Source organism: Crinia signifera, chromosome 3, assembly GCF_055691185.1.
Source record: "Crinia signifera chromosome 3, ASM5569118v1, whole genome shotgun sequence".
In the NCBI taxonomy this organism is placed as follows: Eukaryota; Metazoa; Chordata; class Amphibia; order Anura; family Myobatrachidae; genus Crinia; species Crinia signifera.
This window is the reverse complement of record NC_139219.1, coordinates 116,822,743-116,843,291: the sequence shown is the minus strand read 5'-3', so window position 1 is coordinate 116,843,291 and position 20,549 is coordinate 116,822,743. Positions and strand designations below refer to the sequence as shown.

The window sequence follows — 20,549 nt, the reverse complement described above, 5'->3', positions numbered from 1 at the left end:
CACATGCATCTCTGCCCAAGACGGAATCTTGGAAGCCTCCCTCATACAACATCTGTTCTTTGTTCCTCCCTCGTGGTTGACATACACCACTGTCGTTGTATTGTCAGATTGCACCTGAACTGCCTGACCTTAAAGGAGCGATTGAGCCTGCAGGATCGCATAGTACATGGCTCTCAAGTCCAGGACGTTGATGTGCAGCTTTGACTCCCACAATGTCCATCAGCCCTGAAAAGACCTGCCCCGAGTCACCGCTCCCCATCCCAACAGACCTACTTCCGTTGTTAGGAGGATTAAATCCTGAATCCCGAACCTCCTTCCTGCCCACAGGTTTGGGTCCACCACAGGAGCGATTGTCGGGCCTGATGTAACAGGAATATGTTCTTGTGCATCAGGAGATGCGACCCTGACTACTTGGACAGCAAATCCAGCTGGAACACTCTGGTGTGAAACCAACCAAACTGGATCGCCTCGAAGGTCGCCACCATTTTTCCCAGAAGTTGGATACGCTGGAATATTGATACCTGAGGCTTGGTCAGAATTTCAGAGACGAGAGTCTTAATGGCCCACGCCTTCTCATCGGTGTCCAGGATCATTCCCAGGAAGCGAACGCGACGTGTCGGGGTCAGGGAGGACTTGGGGATGTTGAAAATCCAACCATGGTCCGACAGAACCTGTCTGGTCTTGACAATATCCTGTACTAGGATCTGTTCTGACCTTGCTTTGATAAGCAAGTCGTCTAGGTAGGGAATGATGTTGATTCCAATCCTCCTCAGCAGAGTCATTTCTGCCATCACTTTCGTAAATATACTAGGAGCAGTAGACATGAATGGCAGCGCTCTGAACTGGTAATACTCATTTTTTAGAGCAAATCTTAGGAATGCCTGATGGGGGCCCCAAATAGGGATGTGGAAATAGGAGTCCTTCACATCCAATGATGCTAGGAACTTTCCCTCCTCTAGGCTTGCTATGACTGCCCTCAGAGATTCCTTTCTGAACCTGTATACCTTTAGAAAGGGGTTCAGAGTTAAATTTAGAATGCGCAGTACCGAGCAATCCGGCTTTGGTACTACAAACAGGTTGGAGTAATAACCTTTTCCCTGTTCCTCCACTGGGACTGGTATGATGACCAGTGATTTCACCAGGCGTTGTATTGCTTGGTGCAAGATTACCTGATCTTCCGCAGCTGCTGGTAAGCCTGACTGGAAGAACCTGTGAGGAGAGGTCCTGCAAATTCCAGCCTGTAGCCGTTGGAAATAAGATCCCTCACCCATGAATCCAGGTTAGATGCATCCCATATGTGGCTGAAATACGCCAGCCAACCCCCATCTTCGCATGAGACTCGTAGAGTGGCTCCCGAGTCATGCCGAGGGCTTAGAAGTGGATGCGCGGTCCTGTGACCCTAGGCCTGCGGCCTTTCTGAATTTGCTGCGGCCACCTCTGGCAGCAGAGGAAGCTCCTCTTGCCCGCTGCTTGGGCCTGGAAGGCCGAAAGAACTGAAATGACTGAGAAGACTGCCCAGAGAAGGGGCGTCTGGTCTGCATGGTCGTAGTCGGCAGAAAAGTGGACTTTCCTGCCGTAGCTTTGGAAATAAGGTAATCTAACTCACTGCCAAAAAGCTTTTACCCTGTAAAGGGAAGACTTTCTACATCAGCATCTGCAACCCACTTGCGCAACGAGAGGCCGTTATGACCTAAGACTGCCATTGCAGAGGTGCAGGTATCGATAGCGCCCAATTTGCAGTGTCTTGGATATGGCGCAGTTTTTCAGCAACTTGCGCTACTGACATATCGGCCAACAAACCTTCTTGTATTTTAGTGGCCCATGTATGGATAGACTTAGCCATCCAGCAGCTGGCGAGGACTGGCCTCTGAGACGCACCACTCACTGTGTATGTGGCTTTAAGCATGGTATCCTGCTTTTTATCAGCATTCTCCTTTTGTGTGGCAGACCCTGGAACAGGGAGTACTACCTTTTTGGACAACCTGGACACCGAAGCGTCCACAACCAGAGGCCCCTCCCACACCTTCCTACTTACTGGGTCAAATGGGAAGGCGGGTTTGAACCTTTTGTACAATTGGAAACGTTTTTCAGGTTGTTTTCAAGCCTCCTTAAAATGTGTCCTCTAATGCCCCTTTCCCACTGCAGCCTTAAAACGGTATTTTGCCGATTTTTGAGGGCAAAATACCGTTTAAGGCTGCAGTGGGAAAGCGCCAGAGTTGAAATACCGTTTAAAGTTAAACGGTATTTCAACCCCTTTTCAGAGAGAGCAGGGTTTTAGCCGCTAATCTACCGTTTAAGAGGCAATGGGAATGCCTCTTAAACGGTTTTACCAGCAGATGCAGCGAGGATGGCTCATATTTGAGCCATCATCGCTGAATCTGTATACAGCAGCCGGGCTGAAAGATGCGCGGCTTTCAGTCCAGCTGTCTGCTCCCTCCCTTGCCACCCCCCTCCCCGCCCGCAGCGTCATATACTCACCGCTGCTCACCGGCGCCGTCCCGCTGTCGCTCACCGGCGCCGTCCCGCTGTCAATCACCGCCCGGCAGTCCTGCTCCCCCGCCCGGCCACACAAGCTGGGCGCTCCGCCCCTCCCAGCCTGCTCGCCACACCCCCCGCCTGCTGAACACGGAGACCTGCTCGCCCCGCCCCCCCCCCGCTGAACACGGAGCCAGTAACGGAATATCAGCCAGTAATATATACATTGCTGGCACAGGCCAGCAATGTATATATTATTGGTACCACTGCACACCAATGATTAATTATCAGCCAGTAATATATACATTGCTGGCACAGGCCAGCAATGTATATATTACTAGCACCACTGCACACCAATGCTGTAAAAACATTTTGAAGAGCTAAAACGTTTTACCTGCAATGGGAATGGGACTTAAATGGCATTTCAAACTGTAATCTGCTGCAGTGGGAATGCTAAATACCGTTTAAGATTAACTGTAACTTAAAACGGGTCTGCAGTGGGAAAGCAGCATTAGTCAGCTTGCTCAGGAAAAACAATATGTTGATTTCTCTGTGAACCAAAAAATGTGTCACTCTCCTGTATTTCAGTCAGAGGGATATCCAAAACCTCTCTTTTAGTCATAATGAGAGGCTCCGGGCCAAGGAAAGATGATTGAGAGTCATGTAGCAGTGCCTCATCATCATCACCTGCCTGAGTATCAACATCTGAATCAGGCAACATGGCCATGGCCGCAGCACGATTGCGTGGCTGGCCCAGTGTGGGGGTAATATTATCCACCCTTGCAGACAGAACAGAAAGATCCTACTGCACTTGTTTGGTCTGCACACCATTTGCAGCCAATTGAGCTGACACGGTCTGCAGCATGTTTTTAATGTCTGCTGCCCATTCAGGCTCCTGGGAGTCTGATTGCGGGGTCCCAATAAGCTGGGGTGATATACCAAGCTGTGGGGACATGCATTGTTCACAGGTAACCTGTGAAGTGGACCCAGGCACAAACTTAGTGCTGCAAATGACACAGGTTATTTTCCTCACCATTGCTGGAGAATATTACCCTTCCCACAACACACAACAAACACAGTGAAATATGTATGTATGTATGTATGTATGTATGTATACGTACAGTATAGCTGCCACTCTCATATCATCATAGTCAAAGTAGCTGGGGTGCCATTCCATAGATGGCCAAATGGTAGGTCCAATAGTAATATGCAAGTTGTATTCACCAGTCTTATAGCAGAGTCACATAAGTTTTAATCAGGCAGCATGGCAATCACAGAGGGTCGACGTTTCGGTCCACCTCTAGGACCTTTGTCAAAAGCAATGGTATACATCAATGCATCGATATTTATACATAACATAACCCGAAAGTAGTACATTTCAATTAGTGTGGTCTCAATAACCTTATAAAATATAGCAGCATTATCAGCCTAATTACAGGTACACTTAGCAGCATATCTATAGCCATATAGGCTTTCACACAACATCACAATGTTATATTTTAGGTATTGTACTATACCTTAAGGATCAGGGTGTCATATCAGCGTTATCTGTGTATTTGTTGCTGGGTGGAACGCATGCCGCCGGATGCTGTAAGGCGGCGCGTCTATGAATGTATTCCTCTATTGGAGGGATTCAGTCTACCAGGGGGAAGCTTGCACTGACGTCACCTGACCAGAGAGTATCTGGTTGGTGCGTGTCACGCATCTGGGGGCTGATTACTAGGAGGACATGAAAAGAGGAAGTGTTAATAGCGCTATTTCCTCTATATGGAGCGCATTATGCGTTCCACCTCGCACTATGTTTATTAAACACAGAAGCATCCACTACGGGGGGGTTCCTCCCAACACCTTCCTGCCCGTAGGGTCAAAAGGAAAGGCAGACTTAAAACGCATGGATAATGAGAAGCGTTTCTCTGGATTTTTCCAGGCAGCTTTGAACACATCTTCTAAGTAAGACTGTTCAGGAAAGACAATATCTTGCCTTCTATGGGAAACAAAGAAGGGATCCCATTCAGCAGGTGTCTCTAAAGGTAAATCTAGTACCTCTCTAATAGCTAGTAACACATTTTCAGTGCCCTGTATTCAAGTTTGTGACGCCTGTGAATCATCCGCGTCACCATCGCCATAGTCTATATTGGAGTCAGGTGCAATGGCATTGAGTGCCCATTTACGGGACACCTCTGGCATGGGTGTTAGAATATCCAACCTTGCTGAGAGCACTTTTAAATCCTTTTGTACCTGCTTAGTCTGCAAAATATTAGTTGCCAGCTGTGATGATACATTCTCAAGTATGGCTTTCATGCCAGTGGCCCATGAGGGTTCCTGGGAATCAGCCTGAGAACCATCACTGAGCTGCGGAGACATGTTACTGAGCTGTGGTGACATACCTTGCTCACATGCAACCTGTGATGTAGAGCTTGGAGCAAACTTGTTGCTGCAAATCATACAAGTTATTTTTCTCACCATGCTGGAGAAAATAACACCCCCTATAACACACTGCAATCACACTGAACACACAAGCAGTGAATGTACAGTAATTTATACTATGTGCAGATGATCACATACAGATATAACAGTGTAAAATGCTTAACTAGCAGTGGGGGAACTCAGAGGTATATGGGGGACACCAGCACCCTGTAACCTGGGCTACCGATTAGATAGTCCGGTCTCAATCTACAGACACCAATATATGAATACTGTGTACTGCTATAAGCGGCTGTATTGCACACTTAAAGCGCTATCAAGCGATATACTTGCTGTCTCTGCTGACTGATCTCTCCTTCCCAAGGCTGCGCTGAGGAGTGATCTCTGCTCTGCTGTAATGGTGCCCACAGCATGAGAAGAAGCAGGAAGCAGTGTACAGGCGTGCTCAGGTCCTGCTTTGAGCTAAGCCCCGCCCCTTGTAATGGCGCCAGGGCTATACTTATATTTATATTGGCGTCTGGGAACCTTTCAATATAGATTTACCCACATAGCGGTATATGCCCTGGTGGTCCAGTGGCAATGCCTGGCATCCAGTGTGTCGGCATGGCTGCAGTGTAAAAACAGCTGAGCACGATCCCTGTGCAGGGCCACCGCGCCGCCATCGCCACTTTGCCGCACATAAAACCGGCGTACCCCACTGAGGGGACCCAGTTATTACTCCCCACCAGCGTTTTCAGGCTGAGCCTGGGGTGTGCGGCAGCTGGGGGTGTGCTCGTTGCAGCACAATGCCCGCATTAACAGCACCCTCTCAGGTCGGTTGACCTGCAGCAGGGATCAGTTCGGTTCCTTAAAAGGCCTGCAACTGTCCCTTGCCCCGGCTTCCCTCGTCGCAGGGAAGCTGTTAAGACCAAACAGCAACCCAAAATAATAAACTAGCTAGTAAGGGGAAGTAGAGGGGAGGAGCCAGCACACCCTGGTTGAAGAAAAGTCATGTGCCTGTCTCCTGTCAGATACCCTCTATTCCCCAAGGTTATAAGACCTCAGTACCCCATATGAATGATAGTGAAATGTGTGTAGCTTTAACAAGCCTGTGGGGGAGCGCACAGAATACACTGAGAAGATCAGTACACCCTGTAACCTTAACCCCTGTTTAGGAGTTGGTTCAGTACAATACAGTTAATGTACAATGAGTGCACAGTGTGACACACAATGAGCGATTAGCGCTTAATAAACACTTGCTGTTCTGCTGCAGAATCCCTCTTCACCACCTCACTGCTGAGGAGTGTCTTGGAGTCAGTAATGGCACCGCAGGGAGAAGCAGGAAGCAGTGTTGGTGTCCACAGAGTCTCTGGTCCTGCTCCGAGTAAGCCCCCCCCCTTGCAATGGCACTGGGCTTATACTAATATTTATACTGGCGCTGGCTGTCAGTATCGCCCGCCTGAACAGCGCTTTTTTATGGGAACTGCCCTGGTGGCCCAGGCACTGTCCCTAGCATCCAGTCTGTGACGGGGCGTCTGCGCAGCCTCTGTGCAGGGACACCGTGTCTGCCGTCACCGCCATCTTGCCGCAAAAAAATGAACCTGGGTACCCCAGTTTTTACTCACCACTGACGTCTTCGGACTGAGTCAGGAGTGTGCGGCATGATGGGGGTGTGTAGCGCTGCAGCGCAATGCCCGCGATGACAACAACCCACTCAGGACAGTGGTCCTGCAGCAGGGACAGCTCGGTACCTTAAGAGGCCTGCAACTTAACCCTTCTCCTGACTTCCCTCGAAGCATTCCTGAAGAAGTCCAACTCAGCAAACCCAAAATAATAAAATAAATAAAACTGAAGACAAACTCTCTGGAGCTCCAGCAGTGTGCATCCTCTCCTGAGGGCACATTTTTCTAAACTGGTTCGTGGACGGGGAATCAGAGGGGAGGAGCCAGAACACCCAGTTCAAAGTTATAGATGTGCCTGTCTCCTGCGGATACCCACTAATACCCAATGTCTTGAGACTATCCCAGTATCCCATAGGACGTTAGTGAAAGAGGGTTAAACTAGTTTTTTTTGTTTGTTTTTTTTGTTTTTCAGTGTTTGGAAGCAATTACCATATTTTCATTCCAAAAAGTCAGATCTGACTAATGATCTGCCCAAAAATTGTATAGTGTATGCCCATTTTAAATAACATGCTTGCAGTAACAGATTTAAACAGGATAATGTTCTTTTTTCATAATTAAGGCACACAAAAGGATGAAATAAAACCAGATAAAAAATAATGTGAAACCTACAAGTCATCGTTCAATTGAGGTCCATCTTCTGAATCAGTCAATGACTTCACAGCTTCTTTCTCACGTCTCTTCTTCTCTTTCTTTTCCTTCTTAGAAAGGGTCCTCTTGAAATTTTGTATTACTCCATCTTTTTCTGGTTTCTCAGGTCCATTACTCTGAGACTTCTAGTGTCAAACAAAAATAAATCTCAATTGAAGCTTTACAAAAGAAGTTGCAAATATAATGTTGCATTTCCAGGACAAGCTCACTATGCATTATATGGTCCCTACTGGGGTAAATATAAAATGGAGGAACCCTAACATCAAACATAAAATTTTGGATTCTTCAGTAATATTAGAACAAAAAACCAGTGACGAATTAAATTTTAATTTATAGAATTTAAAATTAAAACAAAAAGGACTCATTTAAAAAAGAAAAACATCTTTCCATTATCAGAAAAGGCCTCAAAGCATTCATTCAGTAGTCCACAACTTGTACATGATTCAATAAAGCTCTTTTTGGATGTCAGATCACTTTACTTTTATGGGAGTACAGATTCCGTGTAATCCAAATCGTTTTTATACTCGGTCGGTTGAGCTGGACAGATGCTGTCTTACATTCTTTTTCATTAAAATAATTTCCTACTCTAGAATGTCATACTTAACTTTTCTTTTATGTTTGATGCTCATTATATGGGTGCTAAATGACTCCCAGTATACCAACATCTGAATACCAACTGTTCAAATGCCCGACAGTCAGGATCTAGACTCACAGGGGCTATTCTCCCTAATGGGGGTGCACGACACCCATAGAACCTGCAGCGAGCCACCGACACTGCAGCATGACTAACAGAGCAAGCCCAAAAAGGGGCTTCTTTGCACCCACTCCCTATCAGAGTTTCCAGTGTTGGTATAGTGAACACGGGAATCCCGACTGTCGGGCCATTATACCGCACTCTATTGTTTGATTGGGACATATGGTAGTTTACGTTGATGGAGAAATCTTGTTTTACCTATTAGGTACTTGTGTAGTTTCATGGCGCAAAACCCAACAGCTGCCTTACTTGTGTAGTTTCACGGCGGCAGCTTAAGCTACATTATCTGCATAGGCTGCCGCGGTGAAACTACACAACTACCGTCCTGTTGCCAGGAACTTCATCTCTGTCCCCGGCAAGCCTAGTCAGCACCTCTCACACTGCTGGTGCCAGCATGATCCCCTCTCTTTGGCGGAGAGGGAATCATGCTGGCGCCGGTGGAGAGGCGCTCCATCTGTTTGAGACGCACCTCACCTGTTACCCGCATGCAGCCACTGACTATTATTGAGCTGCATGTACAGATGACAGGGAGGGTGGAGCGAGCCATTAACAACCTGCAGCCGCGTGCATCATTAACGATATTGATAATTCAATAACATCCATATAGTCAATGGTATTTCACCCAGGGTGTACCCATCTTCAGACTATTTCCTACAACAGCACCTGTTTAGTGTTGTGGAACCCTTGTGTCACCATATAAACAAATAATAATAATAATAACCAAGACTCCTTTCCAGTAAGGGTGCCCTCCACACTAGAGCCCTCATCACTTCTTGTAGCTGTGCAGGGTCCTAAAGCTCACCTATAGCAATTCAATAATTGCCAAAAATCATCATCCTACAGGAATGCTAAGATCTTGAAAATTAGTACACTGTTAGGGGAGAATACCACGGGAGAAGTCCCAAAAGAAAGTACTATTGTATTATTGGTAAACTACTAACATTGGGATTTTGGCACCTGTCGGTAAATCCTTTTCGCTGCAAAATTGTAAAGTAGATGCACACGACATCCCAATGGATCATGTAGAATGTGCAGAAATAGGCAGTTATCACTGACATATACCTGTTAAAAGGTAAAGTAGATCCACAGAGATAATGGGGGAAATTTATTAAGATGGGAATTCTACTTCACATGCGATGTTGCTATAGGCAACCAATCAATCTACTTATTTATTTAGCACCCTCTAGATAATAGACAGGATCTGATTGGTTGCTATGGGCAACCAATCAGATCCTGTCTATTATCTAGAGGGTGCTAAATAAATAAGTAGATTGATTGGTTGCCTATAGCAACATCCCATGTGAAGTAGAATATCCATCTTAGTAAATTTCACCCAATGTCTGTTTTGAAGCTGTACAGAGTCATAAAGGACAAATAAACCATTTGTCCTAGACACACAAATCCGCCAGGTCTGTACCTCATCAAGGGTGGAGGGAAGACCTGACTCCTACCAAGATGAATGGACCACAATTTGTTGATGTGGAACATAAAGAACACCTTGGAACGAAAGTGGGCCTGTGTCCATAATTCAGCTGTGTTCATGAAATGACAAGTATGGGGGTCTTCAATAAAGGGGCCCTAACTTCCAGAACAAGTGCTGGTTTTCGCGGGAAAAACAAAAAAAATATACGGTACTTGTTTCCTAGCACGGCCACAACGATCATGATCGCGGTCATCGGGGGTAAAATCGGGGCCATCGCATGCACAAAAAAATCGGGTGCGATGGGCCAGACGCGATGCCCGCGATTTCCCCATAGAGAACAATGTTAAATGCCTCAATTTACCCGCGATGACCCCGATTTCCCAAAGGAAACAATGTGAAATGGATCAATTTACCCAAATTATCATAGGGAACAATGGTAAATGTCCCAAAAACACCCCTGAACATTAAAATGTCCCCCCAAAAGTACTATACGCCACCCCGCGATCAACGTGAACCCGAAGCGTGGCGAGCGAGCCCGCGAGGGGCGGCGGTACGCGTCCTCCGACCTTTTCATACCCCCACTATCCACGTCGGCGTGGAGTTGAGAATAGAATAGTGTGGCGAGCACAGCGAGCCACCGAGCCCGAAGCGTGGCGAGCGCAGCGAGCCCCGCGAGGGGACGCGGATACCTTCAGTTATACGCGTCCCCTCGCGGGCTTCCCAGGTGTCCATGGCGACGCGGACACCTGTGAAGCCCGCGAAGGGACGCGTTTACCTGTGAATCTATCCGCGTCCGCTCGCCACGCTTCGGGGTCGGTGGCTTGCTGCGCTCGCCACACTATTCTATTCTCAACTCCACGCCGACGTGGATAGTGGGGGTATGAAAAGGTCGGAGGGCGCGTACCGCCGCCCCTCGCGGGCTCGCTGCGCTCGCCACGCTTCGGGTTCACGTTGATCGCGGGGTGGCGTAAACTACTTTTGGGGGGGGACATTTCACTGGTCAGGGGGGTTTTTTGGGGTTTCTGGCCCATTTACCATTGTTCCCTATGATGATTTGGGTAAATTGACCCATTTAACATTGTTTCCTATGGGAAATTGCGGTCATCGCGGGTAAAGTTACCCATTTAACATTGTTCCCTATGGGGAAATCGCGGCCATCGCATGTGGACCATTTAAGCATTTTTAGCCGCACACGACGCGTCCGACCCGATTTTCACTGTTTTCAATGCATTTCAATGGAAAAATCGGGGGCATCGCGTCGGTCGCGTCGCAGGCCCCTAAAAATTACCCCCGATGGCCGCGATTGTGGCCGTGCTAGGAAACAAGTACCAAAAATACTGATCGGGCCAAAATCTGTACCTTGAGGCACCCCAATCGAAGGCCTGTCTCTAAACCCATCTGCAAAAAAAGCAATAGAAAAGACAAATCGAAACCCTCTGAATGGCAGGCCATGTCATACAGACTGCCAGACATGGTAATAATGTGCTGCGGTCACCAGTTTTCTAGGCCGCTACATAGTAGGAATTTCTGAAAGGGATGGTCAGGGCTCGGATCTCTGGTGTTCCTGTCTGTAGCAGCAGTGGCCCAGCGGTGGATGCTGGGAACTGGAAGATGGGAGGCTTTGCATATGGAAAGCTCATATGAGTAACACTGACACTACGGGCACAGCTACTGTAGGTGAGGGGAGTTGACAAGACTCTGATCAGAGGAGCGGAGTCTAACACCACCGACTGTTTTCACCAGGGACTCCCGCAAGGAGGTTTGGACTCCGCTGCGTTTGGTGGTGAGGTCACGGCCCTCTGACCCGAGTTCCCCAAAGCTAACTGGCCAGTCATGGGAGATGGACGGTGACAAGTGGCAGTGAGCTTGGAACTGAGGAACTTTATACTTGGTCTGCGCTGACCTGGGAGGCCGGAGTGATAGCAGTGGCCTGGAAGCCAACAGTACTGTAGACGGCCTGGGAGCCGACACAGTACTGTAGACGGCCTGGGAGCCGACACGGCTGTTGACAGGAAACTGGAGAGTTGACTTGGGAGTCAAAAGGTGGTATGGCCCTTTAAGGGCAACAGCAAACTCTGCTAAAAGATGCTGGAGTGCTTTATCCTCTTCCCTTGGGAGCTGGTGATGGTAGACAGTGAGGACGGTAACCTGGCAGGTGAGGAGAGCCAGGGAGCTTTAATATTAGCAGCAGGTGACAGCAGCAGATTGCTCAGGGTTTTGCACAGGGTCTCTGGACACGATCCTGGAGCCTTGGAACGCTGAGGACAGGACACACACAGGGATCAGACAAGTTGTTCAAGGCAGGGGTAATGGGCCAGAGGCCTTAGCTATATCCCCCCTGCTGGTCTGTGATTGGGTGCAAGCTGCAGCAGCAATTAAGTCCAGGAAGTAACTGTGCACACCTTTGGTCACATGGGCCAGTGCACAGGTCAGAGCAACACGGTCGCAGGGAAATCATTGGACAACAGAGTCATGTGATTGCAGGTGTCATGGCGGCGCCCATGTGGCATAGGCCCGGCCCGGGACCAGCGTTGTGCGCTGGCAATAGTTCAGGTTAATGCCACTGAGATCCTGTGATGCAGAGTAGCCGGGGGTGGCACAGGACAGGGGCCTGTGCAGCAAGACACACCAGCGAGCGGGTAAGGAACGCGGACGCCGATGTGAACGCGCATCGCGGTTTCTGACAGGGATAAGTGCGAAGTAGGTCTCATGCTGCACAAAGGGCATTGAAAATAGTCAGAGGTCTTTTGTGAAGGGACCGTCAACCAAGAATAGGTTTCAGTAAAACCCCTGACTTGGCTGTGCTTATAAATGACACACTGCCATCTGTGGCCTGGCTCATCGTCCGCCACTTCTGGAATGAGCAGTGCTTCCTCTGCCTCTACCATGAAAGGACTGCTTAAGTCCAATGGACTTAAGATATCCATTTCAGGCCCGAAATGAATGTCCCCAGTAATGGGAGTTTTCCACCGCCCATGGTGGAATAAACAAGGGCTCCCCAGTCCTGTTGTCTCACTGCCTAAACAAGTCTCACACATGTTTGTGTAAACTTACTACTGCAGCTCGTACATACAAACAGCTTTTGCTTAACTTTCTTCTATGATCCCTATGGCAGCCATGACACTGGGATATCTTCCCTCCTCCGAAGTTTAGACAGGATTGATTTTCAGGGACCGCCCTGGGTATAATAGCCTCCTCCTCTTTTCTTTCTGTCTCCATTTAGTTAGACAGTGTAGGGGTTTTTAAGTTTCTTTGAACCAGGATTACCTCGTTTACAGCAGGAGCTGGTGGGGTGGGGAGAGGAAGAGTGTGTGAGGAGTGTGGTCCGAAGATTTCTGCCTCACATGCTATTTACCTGCATAAACTACCGGCTAAAACATCACATGTAAATAGCTGGTACCTGTAGTGCGCCGCCCAGAGGTCAGCGGCGTCTTCAGAGAAGTCTCAGAGGGCGGCCTGTGAGGGTGAGTGATGTGCTGCCAGAGTCCGGAGAGACTTCTGTAAAAGTTGTGTTTCAGTGGCTGGATCAGAGGAGACATGCTGCAGCAGCGGCGTCTCCGGCAGAAGGGGCGTAAGTGCCTGTTTACTTCACTTCCGCCCAGCGCTAGTACAGGTGCGCTTACTAAAAGTTTCCCCCGGGAAACCGGCTCGAAACTTTTGTTAAGCTTGACCATCCTGAAAACGCTGAGAGCGGCAAGGATAGGGTTAAGGCGCGCTATTTAAACCTGTGCTGAGCAAACCAGGTGATCTGTCTTCTGTGCAGTGTACTACCGGTTTGCAGGATGGATGTGCGTTCTTCCCCTAAGCCTGATGTTGCCCCAGTGAGTTAATCCTTTGTTTTATTGGGCACTTAGAAATTTATGTTTTAGCTAATTAGTTCCACTCTTTCTGGTTATTGCAGTGTGCCTTCATCACCTGTGCCTAGAAAGAAGACTGCTAAAAGGAAACCTGTATCTTAGAACTGCATGGTATGTGATGAAAACACTTCTATCAGCCCAGAAAGCTACAAGTGTTCGGAGGCTCAAGATAAAGCAACAAAACAGGTGGATCAAACTGAGGTTTTGAAAAACCTAATGGAATGGATGAAGAAATCATTCGTATCCAAAGAAAAGTTTATGCAGTCACAGACTTCAAAAAGATCTAGAGATCAAGCAGGGTTTTCTCAGGATGCGGATGACTCCTCTGAGGGGTTGGCTGATTTAGCTGATGATACTGGGAATGAATCTGGAGAAATTTAAGACGCTAGAGCATTTAATTTGGAGTTGGTGGAAAGCCTATTAAAGAATATTTATAAGGCGATGAATTATAAAGAAACAACTAGTACTGTAGAAGAAAATCCTTTATTTCAAGATAAAGCAAAAAAGTCCAGAGCATTTCCGGTACATAAGGTGGTCAGAGACTTGATCACTAAGGCATGGTCAAATATTGACAAGCGAGTGGGTTCATCAAATAGATTGGAAAAGATGTACCCATACACAGATGAAGAATTTATGAATTGGTGTCTTGTTCTTAAGGTGGATGGCGCAGTGGCAGAGATTGTATCAAAAACCACTATCCCGGTGGAAGATAGAGCTGCCTTTCGTGATTCCATGGATAGGAAAATGGAGAATGCCTTACGCAAGGTACATTCAACATCAGCAACATCTCTTAAAGCTAGCGTGGCTACAGCATCAGTAGCAAGAGCGCTTAGATTGTGGGCTACCAACCTGCAAACAGATTTGGAAGATAAATTCTCCAAGCAAGATTAAGAGGATTGAAATAATGCAGAAGGGTATTGAATACTTATGTGAAGCCTCTCTAGATTCAGTATCGGTGGCAGCTAAAACTATGGCAGCAGGTGTTACAGCTAGACGGGCATTGTGGCTGAAGCCCTGGAGTGCTGAAGCAAGTTCTAAAAATAGGCTTATTATGTTACCCTTTGAGGGCACCTGTTTATTTGGGTCAAAATTAGACACCATGATACAGAAGTTGTCGGGTGGAAAATCTACTAAACTACCACAGGACAAAAGGAATACATTTACTAATCCGGTCTATAACAGGCAGAATTATAGAGAAGCCAGAAGCTACCGTCCAGGACGTCCATATTTCAGAAGGGGTAACCCAAATACATCAAGACAAGCATTTCGCCAGTCCTCCTTCCGTAGAGGAACAAGGTCATGACTATCCCCTGAAAGTGGGAGCAAGACTTCAACAATTTTTCAAGATCTGGGAAGCATCCATCTCAGACAGATGGGTATTAGACATAATCCAGAACGGATACAGAATCGAATTTCTTAGTGTCCCTTATCAGGACAGGTTCAGAGTGTCAAGAACACCGAAAGACAAGACTCAAAGAAGAGAATTGTTTCTAAAGATCCAGCAATTGCTAGACATAGGAGCGATAGAAGTTGCGCCACAACTACAGAGAGAAGGGGTTCTACTCAAACATGTTCCTGGTAAAGAAAAACACAGGTGGTTTCAGGACCACTCTCGATCTAAGACAGTGATTTTCAACCTTTTTACCTTGCGCCACACTAAATAAGACTTTAAAATTGCCAAGGCACACCATGAGATCCCCACAGGGCAAAACACATTGGCCCCCACAGGAAAAAAACAAACCTATTGGCCCCCACATTCAAAACAATCACACTGATCCCCACAGGTAACAAAAATAAAATACATTGGCCCTTCACATGAAAGGAAGAGACCAGTAAATAACACTTGAACTGGTGGTGACTAAACAGGTTTGGGCTTCTCTAGATGTGGGGGCACACTTGAGAACAGCTCAAGGCACACTAGTGTGCCACGGCACACTGGTTGAAAAACACTGATCTAAGAGATCTCAATATTCTGATAAAGACTTTGAAATTTTGCATGGAAAGTATGAGTTCCATTATAACAGGTATGAGAAAGTGCGAATTCATAGCATAGACCTACGAGATTCCTACTATCATGTCCCAATAAGTCCCAGGGATAGGAAATTTCTGAGATTTGCAGTCCTAGATCAGCATTTCCAATGCATCTGCTTGCCCTTTGGTCTCAAAACGAGCTGAGACAGAGGAAGATCCAAGTTTGGCCATATCTGGACGACCTGCTGATTACAGGAGAATCCAGACAAAAGGTACAAGACAATGTCAGAATCGTAACCGAATTCCTACAGAATCACGGCTGGATAATCAATGGAGAGAAAAGTCAATTAGAACCAACTCAAAAGATCCAGTTTCTGGGAGTCAGAATAAACACCAGAAAATTTACGGTGGCACTATCTCGAAAGGTGCAGCAAGATTCAACTTCTAGCAAAGACAGTGTTACATACAAAAGAAGAAATTTCCTTTGTCCTTGGTATTCCAAATGCTGGGCATGATGGCTTCCTGTATCCACATAGTACCATGGGAGCAGTGGAAGATGCGAATTCTACAGTGGCATTTTCTTCCCTTCACAAAAACACATTACAATGACAATCTATTAGTTTCCTTGCACAACAAGACAAGGGAAATCGCTAACCTGGTGGACAAGAGATCTACACGTGAGATGTCTAAGTCTAGAAAACCCAGATTACTTGATCCTGACAACCGATGCAAGTCTAGTTGGCTGGGGAGCCCATATGTTGGGAACAACAGTGCAAGGAGCCTGGTCGAAGAAGGAGAGTAAGAGATCCTCAAATGCAAGAGAGCTATTAGCAGTTTGGAAGGCAGTGAGTTGTCTTACACAAAAAATTCAAAGGATCATGACAGACAACAAAACTGTGGTGTTATATGTGAATCATCAGGGCGGCACCAGGGCCAAGTTTCTGATGGAAATATCGGAGAAAATGATGTCTATCTCAGCGGTGTACATCCCAGGTCCAGAAAATGTCATAGCAGACTTCCTGAGTCGCAAAGAGGTGATTCCTGGAGAATGGGAACTGAATTCAACAGTGTTCAATATGGTAGTGGCAAAGTTTGGAAGACCAGAGATAGATCTTATGGCAAGCTACTCCAACAAGGCGGCGAACATCTTCTATACCAAGTTTTATCATCCTCAAGCTCGAGCCATGGATGCGTTTTCAGAGAAATGGCGGTTCAAACTGGGGTATGTGTTTCCTCCAATCCCAATGATAGCCAAGATTCTGAAGAAAATAAGAGAAGACAGATTGGAAGTGATAGCCATCCTACCCGTTTGGCCCAGAAGGGCATGATTTTCAACAGCTCTCAATATGTCGAAAGAGAAACCTTGGAGTCTACCGTCTCATCCAGACTTGCTATATCAGGGTCCAATTTATCATCAAAATCCAGACATGTTCTCATTAAGGGCATGGAGATTGAGCAGCAGATTCTAAGAAGATACAAGTTATCTAATCAAGTGATAGATATGATTCTGGAAGCAAGAAAAGGTGTCATCATTGGCCTACTACAAAACATGGCTTAAGTTCTTAAGTTGGGGAGAATTTGAGAATAACTTTCATGAAATTCCATCTTCTAAGGTCTTACAGTTTCTGTTACAAGGTTTCGAAATGGGTCTGGCAACAGCAACCATCAAATCACAGATTTCAGCGCTGAGTATTCAACTCGATCGCAGCCTAGCAGAAGAAAAGATGGTGAAGAGATTTTCAAGAGCAATGAGAAGGATCCGACGTCCTATAAAATCCCTAGTGACACCGTGGGATCTTTATCTAGTATTGCTAGTTTTGTCAAAAGAACCATTTGAACCCTTATTGGAAATCTCAGTGAAGTTACTTTCTTGGAAAGTAGTGGTTTTAGTTGCAATAACTTCGGCTAGAAGGATCAGTGAACTCCAAGCATTATGGGTAGAAGAACCACACCTGGTGTTGTTCCCAGATAGAGTAGTCCTGCGGACAAACTAACTTTCTACCTAAAGTAATCTCCACATTTCACCTAAATCAAGATATCACTTTACCCAGTTTCTTTCCGAACCCGGAAAATGAAGAACAAAAGGCATGGCATATGCTAGATTTGGTCCGTGCGATCTCCATCTATAAAGAAAGAACAGCAGAATTCAGGAAAACTAATCATCTCTTTGCGATTCCTGAAGGTCCAAGAAAAGGGCTGAGTCCAGCCAAGCAAACTATTTCAAGGTGGATCAGAGAAAGGATTGTGTATGCCTACCAGCAACAGAAGATAGAAGTACCGATGATCATTAAGGCACATTCTACTAGCGCAGTCTCGACTTCTTGGGCTAAGAAGGCCAAAGCTTCAGTGAAAGAAATCTGCTCAGCAGCTACTTTGTCTTCGGTCCATACGTTTTTGAAACATTATGCCCTTGATATACATCTACTGCCCACTTTGGGAATCATGTGTTGAATGAAGCTCTGTCAGGTAATTAACTGACCAGAGAATAAAATAATTACTTGCATATATCATGGTCTCCCTCCCGTTTGTAGTATGCTTGGGTATGTCCCAGTGTCATGGCTGCCATGGGGATCGTAGAAGAAAAGTGCGAATTATACTCACCGATAATTAATTTTCTTTCTAGAGATCCCATGGCAGCCATTTATTTCCCTCCCAGATATATGTGTTTTTCAGGAACCTTGTAACGGAGACAATCGAAAGACACAGAGGAGAGGGAGGCGGAGGCTATTATAACCCAAGGTGGGCGGTCCCTGAAAACCAATCCTGTCTAAACTTAGGAGGAGGGAAGATATCCCAGTGTTATGGCTGCCATGGGATCTCTAGAAAGAAAAGGAATTATCGGTGAGTATAATTCGCACTTTTTGTGCTCAACCTGCTATCATTGGTACACACCACCATTATCCTCATCCAGAAGGGCAGCATGTCACCCTGTACAGAGTGTGGTCGGCAGCTTCTGCTTACTGCTCTGCCGCGCAGTTGCTGCTTGTGTTAGTACCTCAGCCCATCCTCCCCAACGATGACAGGCGGGTGAAACCTTTATGGGCGCCTCCAGCCCATTGCACCACAAGCGGCCAAACTGCTATACACAGGAGAGAGAGCCAGAGGAGTTAACGTAATAGAGGGGTCTTCTAACCGCACAGGCGTCTTTTGTTTATGTGGGTGTGACAGCTCCTTTGTTGAAGGGCTGCAGAAATCCCTGGGGAGCCTGAGCAGAGGCTGTTAGTGGAAGCCCTGACAAACTGAACCTGATGGGAAGTGAGGGGCGCTCTTCACCCAGACCCCTACACTTGTATAAGCTGGGAAACCCTAAACTTCCGATAAAAATAGGATTTTGGGTACCTACCGGTAAATCCTTTTCTCGTAGTCCATATGGGATACTGGGCTTCACTACTATGGGGATTGAGACCTCCGCAGGAGAGACAGGCACATAAAAGAACTTTCAGTGTGGGTGCACTGGCTCCTCCCCTCAATCTCCCTCCACTAGTCAGTTAATGCAAAAACTGTGCCGAAGGAGAGCATGTGAGGAGTATGTGATAATGTATTGTGGTGAGATTCATCCAGCACACCCAACCGAACAACAACATATAAAAAAGGTGAATCCTAACAACTTAAGAGGACACCTGTAACTAGAAACAAGTCTATAGATATATCTATCCTATAGAAAACAAGGCAATAAGCCTAACAATGAAATAGTATCTGACAGCAGAAAAGCCGCACCGAGGTGGGCTCCCAGTATTCCATATGGACTACGAGAAAAGGATTTACCGGTAGGTACCCAAAATCCTATTTTCTCTACCGTCCAATGGGATACTGGGCTTCACTACTATGGGGAGGTCCCAAAGCTACCAGAACGGGTGGGAACGTGCGGATTCTGCTGTAGAACCGCATTCCCGAATTGGGAATCCTCCCTGGCCAGGGTGTCAAACTTGTAGAACTTCACAAATGTGTGTTGCCCTGACCAAGTTGCGGCCCTGCAGAGCTGCATTGCCGACACCCCTCGAGCAGCCGCCCAAGAGGTACCTACAGACCTGGTTGAATGAGCCTTTACTGAAAAAGGAAGCGATAAACCAGCTGATGCATAGGCCTGTTGGATAGTACATCTTATCCACCTGGCAATGGTACGCGTTGAAGCAGGTAACCCCTTCTTCTGCGCATCATAGAGCACAAAAAGGCTGTCCGTCTTCCGGATCCTCGCTGTGCGCTTGACATACCCTTTAAGGGTTAGGACCACATCTAAAGACTCAGGTATATCCGGATGTGCCGCGCTAGAAGGGACCACAATAGGTTGGTTTAGGTGGAACCCTGACACCACCTTTGGAAGGAATTGTGGTCTGGTCCTGAGCTCCGCCCTATCGTTGTGGAACACAAGGTAAGGGCTCCGACATGATAAAGCCCCAAGCTCGGATACCCTCCTGGCCGAAGCCAGGGCCAGCAGAACAACAGTCTTCCAAGTGAGGTGTCGCAGCTCAGACTCCTCCAGTGGAACAAACCGGGCAGATTTTAAGAAAGTGAGGACCACTTCCAAATCCCATGGTGCAGTGGGAGGCACAAAGGGGGGCTGGATCCTCAGAACCCCCTGTAAGAAGGTTTGCACTTCCGGCAAGGCCGCAATCTTTCTCTGGAAAAACACCGACAGCGCGGAGATTTGGACCTTTAAGGAACCCAATCTGAGCCCCTTATCCAAACCAGCCTGCAGGAAGCGTAGCAGATTGTTTAGATGAAAGCTGGCCGGAGGCAAGTCATTCTTCTCACACCAGGCAATATATCTTCGCCATATGACGTGATAGTGGGAAGCCGTCACCGGTTTCCTGGCCTTGATCATTGTATTGACGACAGAGGGATGTAGACCCTTGTGGACTAGGATCTGCCGCTCAACCTCCAGGCCGTTAAACGTAGCCGCTGTAAGTCCTGAAAGACGAACGGGCCCTGGAGGAGCAGATCTTTTCTTATGGGCAGACGCCACGGGTCTTCCACTAGCATGGCCTGAATGTCTCCGTACCAGGCCCTTCTTGGCCAATCTGGTGCCACCAGAATGGCCTCCGTCCCCTGATGCCGGAGCCGCTTTAGCACCCGAGCCAACAATGGGAGAGGTGGGAACAGGTACACCAATTGGAAGTCCCAGGTCCAGGTGAGAGCGTCCACCGCTATCGCCCCTGGGTCTCTGGTCCGTGCACAGTACATCGCTACCTTGTGGTTTAGTCGTGAAGCCATCAGGTCGATCTGAGGGAGCCCCCACAGATCCACTATGGCATCGAACACTTGGGTGTGAAGGCCCCACTCTCCCGGGTGAAGGTCGTGACGACTCAGGAAGTCCGCCTCCCAATTGTCGATCCCCG

General features: G+C 47.3%; 1 protein-coding gene across 12 annotated transcripts in view; it reads right to left on the bottom strand.

Moving 5' to 3' along the window:
- Nucleotides 1–20,549, bottom strand: part of AFDN (afadin, adherens junction formation factor) — a 723,489-nt gene that overhangs the window by 655,829 nt on the left and 47,111 nt on the right. For all 12 annotated transcript variants that reach the window (XM_083176399.1, XM_083176400.1, XM_083176410.1 and 9 more), the window contains exon 4: nt 7,170–7,333. In XM_083176399.1, the coding sequence (XP_083032525.1) occupies nt 7,170–7,333 (164 nt within the window). The remainder of the gene's footprint in view (nt 1–7,169; nt 7,334–20,549) is intronic.